At 30.5% G+C, this 7,548-nt stretch overlaps 1 protein-coding gene across 1 annotated transcript; it reads left to right on the forward strand.

The window, feature by feature from the left end:
• Positions 1-6,711: 6,711 nt before the first annotated feature.
• LOC117932716 (E3 ubiquitin-protein ligase RHA1B-like) lies at positions 6,712-7,548 on the forward strand. The gene has a single exon (XM_034854008.1). It carries the CDS (start codon positions 6,810-6,812, stop codon positions 7,311-7,313), a length of 504 nt encoding a protein of 167 aa, XP_034709899.1. The 5' UTR covers positions 6,712-6,809; the 3' UTR covers positions 7,314-7,548.

Below are 7,548 nucleotides of genomic sequence, written 5' to 3' on the forward strand. Positions count from 1 at the left end.
CTCACCCACTTAACTTTTCTCAAGTGGGGGTCTGCTCTGCCCAAAAGCACAGACAGCTGCTCTTCCCCCTTGTGCCTCTTTTCCTCCACAAGATTCAAAACCTCCAAATCTTTAAAGGGATATGTTGAATCAACCAATTCTTGGTGGGCTTTATTTATTGGCTGAGATTGATGGGCATTTAATATTTTAATATATATTTCTTTTTTTCATGGGAATGGAGCTGATTTTTGTAATGGGGTTTTGTTTTTTTCTTTTTAAATTAAACCATACGTACAAGACGTGAACCATGGGCTGAAAATAGTGGAGAGTACAAGACCATATTATTTATCAAGAATACAATTGAATCAGAAAGTGTTGGAAAAAAAAAAAACCCAAAAGTCGGTGAGGAGGTGAAATTATCTTGGTTGGTTTATTATCAAAATTATTTAAATTTATGTATTTTTAAATCCTTATTTTGGTATACATAAAAAATAAATTTCAGGAACTAGAAAAAATCAAACATTAAAATTATTTTTTAATGTTTTTTCTTTCATTATTCTCTTCCCTCAATTTCCTTTTAAGTTATATTTGGTTCATAAAATATTAAGGAAAAAAAATGTTAAAAATTGATTGTATTATAATTTTTTTTAAATATAATTAAAATTAGTTAGAAACATACATATTTTAAAATTATTTAAATTTTATATTTAAGAATTCAAATAAATAAAATAAGTTGAAATAACATATAAAAATGATTTTTTAACTTTAAATCTATTTTTTATTTTCTTTTATTTTTTTTCCTTCTAGTTTTTTTCTCTATTTTATTTCTATTACATTTTCCCTCAAATTTTTCAAAATCAAACATAACCTTAAAATTTTCAAGGTTCAAATGAAATCCAAAACTTTTAAATTTGAAAGAAAATACTTTTTTTTTTCAATTTTCTTTCCATTACATTCTCCTTCAAGTTTTTCAAGAATCAAATATAACTTTAAAATTTTCAAGATTCAACCAGAATACAAAACTTTTAGATTTGAATGGAGAAAAAAAAAAGAGATGGGAATACTTTGACAAAAAATAAACATAAAGATGAGATTTTAGTAATAATTTTTTTCTTGAAAATGAACAAAAGACATATCCACGATGTCTTTGATTTTTTTGATAAGTAGAAATTAAAATATAAAAAAAAAAACTTTGTTAAAAAATGAGTTACATTAATCTCCAAATCCAATATGGGTTATCAAATTTCAATAAATAAATAAATAAATAAATAATATGGTATTTGAGAAGTAAAAATATTAATAAAATTGAATGGATGGAAAAGAGAAACATGTTACGTCCAAAATCACAAAAAATAACATTAAATTAAAGAAAAAGGAAACATTGATGGAAAGGGGTTGATGAAGACCCCAAAAGCACCCATTACAAAATCCAAACAAGGAGTCAAAGAGCATAAGCCCACATTCTATCCAAGATAAGATTTGTGTTCATCAAGCTCTGTGGGTGTGCATGCATGAGACATTGTGAGGAAGGAGACCAAGATCAAACATGGGTTTATGCCTTGGGACCCTTGTCAACCACATTCAAACAACACTAACAAATTTTCTTTTTCTTTTTCTTTTTCCTTTTTAATTTTCCTAATCACCATTTTTTTAATATTTTTTTCCCTTTGATTTCTTTTCATAAAGGGTGTCTATGAATGTGTACTCATCACCAAACTTATCTGATCCCATTGGTGGGTCTAAGTACAAAGTTTTTGTACCCAATCAATAATGGAGTTTAGTCTATGAGTGCCATTGTGTTTTTGAAAGGTAATAATTTGAATGCATGTGAACCACTATATTATCATTGATTCATTATTATTATTATTATATGGGATTCCAATAGATCTATTCCAAAGTGCCTAGTTAGAATATTAAAGTTTAATAATATTAATATTAACCAATTATTCATAGTGTACATTGAAAACTTTTACATCGATCACATCGTACTATTTTTAACTATATTATCGTATTCCTTTTCACATTGATCACACTACTTATATATTTATCTAATAATTTAAATTTTATCATATACTTTCAATGACTGAAATTGCATGTTGGTTAGATACTAATTTAGTGTGCTAAAAATTTTCATTACTTTAAATTATTTTTAACTTTAAAAAGTTTTATTAAACTATATTATAAATATACTTAAATATGAAGTCCATTAGATATATAACAACATGACTCTTTGGACCAATAATGATTTACAATACGAACCTCAATATATGTATAAATTCATACTATAAACCTCGAAATAAAAAATCGAAGATCAACAAATGATATTAGAATCGAAATATAATTCAATTAGTGATATTAAAGTTGAATTATAAATTCACAATCTTAGCATGTTTATAAATTTTTACTATAAACCTCATAATGATAAATAAAAAAATAAAAACCCTAAAATCAACCAATGATATTAGAGTTGGATTAATTATAGATGAACGATTGATATTGAAGTCGAATTATAAATTGAAGTCATGAAAGCATCTTAGTGAAGGAGGGATTCTCAAGAAAACAATAATATTGCTCTTGGAAAGTAAGAAATTAATAAATTAACATTGGGATGGGAGTTTAATCCTCGACATTATTATTCCTTATTCTAATCCTTGGAATGAAGAGGCTTTATATAATTTCTTTTGATAAGATGGGTAATGTTTGTAGTTAATGAACCAAATCATTAAATTATATGAAGTTGTTCATAGAGTCTACAATCATTGAAAGTAGAATATGCCCCACCATTTTCAAAAATACAGTAAGGGGGGGGAAGAGGCTAGCAAGCTGCAAGGATGAATGGTGGAGAGTGAGGAAGAGAGAGGAGGGTAGGAGTACAGTGGGAGTACAGTGATGTGGGGTGGGAAGCAGTTGGGGCCAAGGGTGTTGAGAGGTGGGCAGGCAGAAGAAAAGGAAGTGGGCATAGGGTGTTGAGCCCTATGGGCGATGGGTGCACCACTTCCCACCACCTACATGAGCCAAAAGCCCACCACCACTGACCACCCCTCCCCCATTATTCTTTGTTGGTTGGCTGGGGTTCTCACCACCGACTATATATACTATATATCAATATGTGCTTCCCCTCTTCTCCTCTTCAGTAGTCTTCAAATTTCAATCCTCCTCTTCCATGGAGAATCTCTCCTTGTCCTTCACTCACTCTCTCCATGGTCCCACCCTCCTTTGGGTCCCCCTTTCTATTACATGGTTTTTGGGTGCTACTTTTCAGCCTAACATCATACCTTTTTCTTTATTCCTCTATTTTGAAATTTGTGTCAACTTTTCCTTTGTTTAAAGGTATATGGGAGTCTGGGACATGTATGAAATTTAATAATTAAATATTTTTTATATTTTAAATTTACCTTCTTGTATCACATGGGGGCGGAGGTTTATTGTTGGGCTAATTTCAAATTTTTGGGGTAAATAGTAAATACATCTAATTTGATTTGAAATTTTATTGGTTAGTATCTTATGATTTTATTTCATTTATTTTTAAAAATTTAGGCTAAAAATATTTCAAATAAATGTGTTTCAAAAATTCTCTAAAAATTAAATTTTATTCTTTCAAAAATAAATTTTATACATAAAATACTTATATAACCGATGAAATATAAAAACTAATAGTGACTTAATATACTTCAGTAAATTTTAAAAGATGTGAATGAAATTAATCTTTTATCATCATCACGTGTTGATACATTATAAAGTTATGAAATAATTGATAAAAGAATTTTTTTTTTTTACTGGGTGGTATTAATTTTTATTTTTGATCGATTTGTAAATTTTTAATAAAGAAAGTTATAAGTACACTAATTAAGGATTAAGAATTAGATCGGCTAATGAATTAATTTATATTTGTATCAAAATGAACAAAATGAGGGTTTTAAGTGCTAAAGTAATTCTTATTCTATATATATATATATATATATATATAATTTTTACCTTTTTTTTCATAGTATGTTAATATAATTAAAAAATTTATTAAAAATTAAATTAATGATGATGTTGATGGTGATCTTAATGAAGATGATGCATGGTGATTGAAGCTCAACTCACTTGGATTGACATCAAATGTACAGAAGCAAAGTGGGTGATTAGGTGGATGTTAATGTTTTCATACTTTTAGCTTGAATGACTAAGAATAATTACTAACTACCATGGTTTGAATATAGTGACAAGTGACCGACAAAATAAATAATAGCTACAATGTTAGTTATAGTACAAATTATTACTTTCTTTCATTTTCATACCCATCATAGCTTTAACACTTAAACATGAAACTTTATGACCTAATACATTGTATCAAACTATAAAAAGCATATTTCATCCAACAAAAATATCGTCACTATGATTAGTGTTTTTATTTTTTGTTCCATTCATGTTTATTTTTCATCATGAATTAGGACTTTTTTTTTTTTTGTTTCTATAAATCCCGGCCCTTTCTAAAATGTAATATGATATAATGTAACCATATGATTGATGTTTTTATTTCTTGTTCCATTGATATTTATTCTTCATCATGATCATAATGAGTTAGGGTTTTTTTTAATGTGTATATATATATATATATATTTCTAAAACGACAATGAAAATATTATCATAATAATTAGGGTTTTTATGTTGTCTGCAGATATTTATTATTTATTTTGTAATAACTAGAATCACGCCTTAAAAAGAACATCTTAATATTTTTTAGATAGATCTTGTATTAAAAGTCTTCATTAAGTTTTTATTTTGAATTTGGAATGACTTAGATTATTCCTTTTTTTTTTTTAAATCATCGTGAAATAAATCTTCTAAGGTAGATCTCAATTAAGAAACACTTCAAATATGATGTCATAAATCTTAATAAAATAACTTCATAAAACACGACTATTACAATTAAAACTAAAATTTTCATCTATTTTTTAATAATTTTATAATCACCCACTCCAATGATCGTAAGTTAGAACTTATTTAATTGACATTATCTTACAAATGCTTCAAATATCATACATCAAATTAGTTAAACTCTGATGTTTATTTGTCGGTCCAATCATTTTTATCACTCATTCTACATAAAATTCCAAAAGAAAGTCATTTCTCTAACTAAAATTTTCATCTATTTTCCGATTATTTCAACCATTCCTTCTAATCAACAAGTAGGACTTGTTTGATTGTTATTGTCTTATAAATGCTTCAAATACAACGCAACAAACTTCTTGTACATATGTAACTGTGGAACAAAAAGTATCGAGACTATACATTGAGTTGTATTTGTCGGTCCAATAATTTTTATAGTTCTATTCATTTCACGTCGAGTGAGGACCATGAATAGATCTTCCTAAATGGCTACTTTAAAATCACATACAAAATGCCCATAAAATTCCAAAAGGAAGTCATTTCACATCTATCAATCTAACCCAACCCCATAGACAATCCACACAAGATAGTAAGAAGTATAGTAAGGTCACTTGCACTTGATCAAGTGAGATGGAACATAGCTATCCTGATGTGGTGTGTGCCAACTAATTTTTAGTTTGATTTTTGTTGGAGTAGGGTGGGGGGTGTGTTTGATTTCTCATAAGAGAAGATTGGTGGGACTTGTGAGGTTGAATTTTAGGGCTAAAAACTCAGGAGAAAGGGATGGAGACAAGGCATAAGGGGGAGTGGCACACTCTCTTTGTCTATCTCTCAAATGGGGTGGAACATTGGTACCATGCTGTGTTATCTGCCAACTAATATCAACCCGACAGCCCCTGATGAGCCCCCTTGGCTTTTCAATCAATTCTATTTCATATGTGTGTGAGGGTCTTTTGTGACGGGTTCCTTTCCTATATGAGATGAGTGGTGGGACTTCTGAGTTTTGATTGCCCTTCTTTCAATGCTTTTGGGACATGATAACCCAAGATTTCAAAGTAGGGCAAAAAAAAAAAAAAAAACTTTTCCTAATTCCTAATTTTAAATTAAAAAAAAAACCCAAATTTGAATGATTAAAAAAATTCTCTGAATTTATAATAAATTATGAGTCATTAGTTAGGATAAATTATTAGGTATTATTATAGTTATGATTGATTGAATATGATAAAAGTGATGGGTATTGATTAAATGTAAAAAGTTTTCAAATATTTAATCATTACTAATTATCTAATAATAAAGTGATAAAAATGGTAGAAAATTGTGCTAAAAATGCATTTTTAATTGGTTAAATTGGATTCAAAAAAAAAAGAAGAAGAAGAAGAAGAAGAAAGGATTGAATTGATATTATAATATTAAGAAAAATGGAAGATATGAATGGGGTTGGGAAAAATTATTAATAAAAAATAAAAAATAATATATATATATATATATATATTTTTAAAAAAAGTCTAATGTGATAGATGACAAAAAGATGATTAGTGAATAAAGCGGCCACTTGCTCATCCATCTCCATTTAAACCACGTGACACGTGTCTAAATATATTTCCAATTTTCAATTTGTGTAGTAATCTTCTATATAGAAACGAAATTAATAAATTACCTATGCAGTATTTCTCACCCCCAAGTCACCACTTACCAAGTGTCGCCATAATGAAAACTGTCACTTATCTCCTTCCCATTGAACGGTTCCGAAACTTTAAGGTCACAGCTGGTGACGGTAGTAGTCACTGCACTTGTACTATATATTAATGGCTTCACGGCTGAAGGAGAAGCTTCCCCTTCTCTCTCTCTCAGAAGCTGTGCGATTCTCTCTCTCTCTCTAAAAATCTTCATCGTCTCTCTTTAGAACTCTTCAATTTTTCTCTCTAGAGCTCTTCACTCTCTCTCTCTAAGTTTCCATGGGGTTTCCTGTGGGATACACAGAGGTTTTCCTCCCAAAGCTTTTCCTCCACACACTCTCCTTTCTGGGTTTCATCAGGAAACTCATTTTCTCGCTCTTTCACTTTCTGGGTCTCTCCGATTTCCTGGAAACCGACGTTTCGTGGTCCGAAACGCAGGCGCAAGTGCCGGAATACCCGCCGGTATCGGCGGTTCTGATCCGTGAAATCCTGCCGGTGATGAAGTTCGGGGAGGCGGTTTGCGGCGGCGACGCGCCGGAGAGTTGCGCCGTATGTCTGTACGACTTCGAGGTAGGAGAAGAGATCAGGCGGTTGACCAATTGTAAACACATTTTCCACCGGAGCTGTCTGGACCGTTGGATGGACCACGATCAGAAGACCTGTCCGCTTTGTAGGACCCCATTTGTGCCTGATGAGATGCAAGATGAGTTCAATCAACGGCTCTGGGCTGCCTCTGGGATCACTGATTTTTACAGTGAATACGGTACCGTTTCGGGCTTGTAGGTCGGAGATTTTTCATGGGTTTTATTTTATTTTTTAAATTTTGGTTTGGTGAGGGTGAGAGGGTTGAACTGTATATACATGAAGAAAAAAAAAAAAAAAAATCTCCCACGTACCCATTAAAAAAGGGTAGGTTTTCAATAGTTATTGAACGATGGGCTCCCACAAAATGCGTTCTTCTATATATGATTCCTCTGATTTCCACCCCCCAAAAAAAAAGGTTCTACTTTTGTGAAAA

Source organism: Vitis riparia, chromosome 15 (assembly GCF_004353265.1).
Source record: "Vitis riparia cultivar Riparia Gloire de Montpellier isolate 1030 chromosome 15, EGFV_Vit.rip_1.0, whole genome shotgun sequence".
Lineage (NCBI taxonomy): Eukaryota > Viridiplantae > Streptophyta > Magnoliopsida > Vitales > Vitaceae > Vitis > Vitis riparia.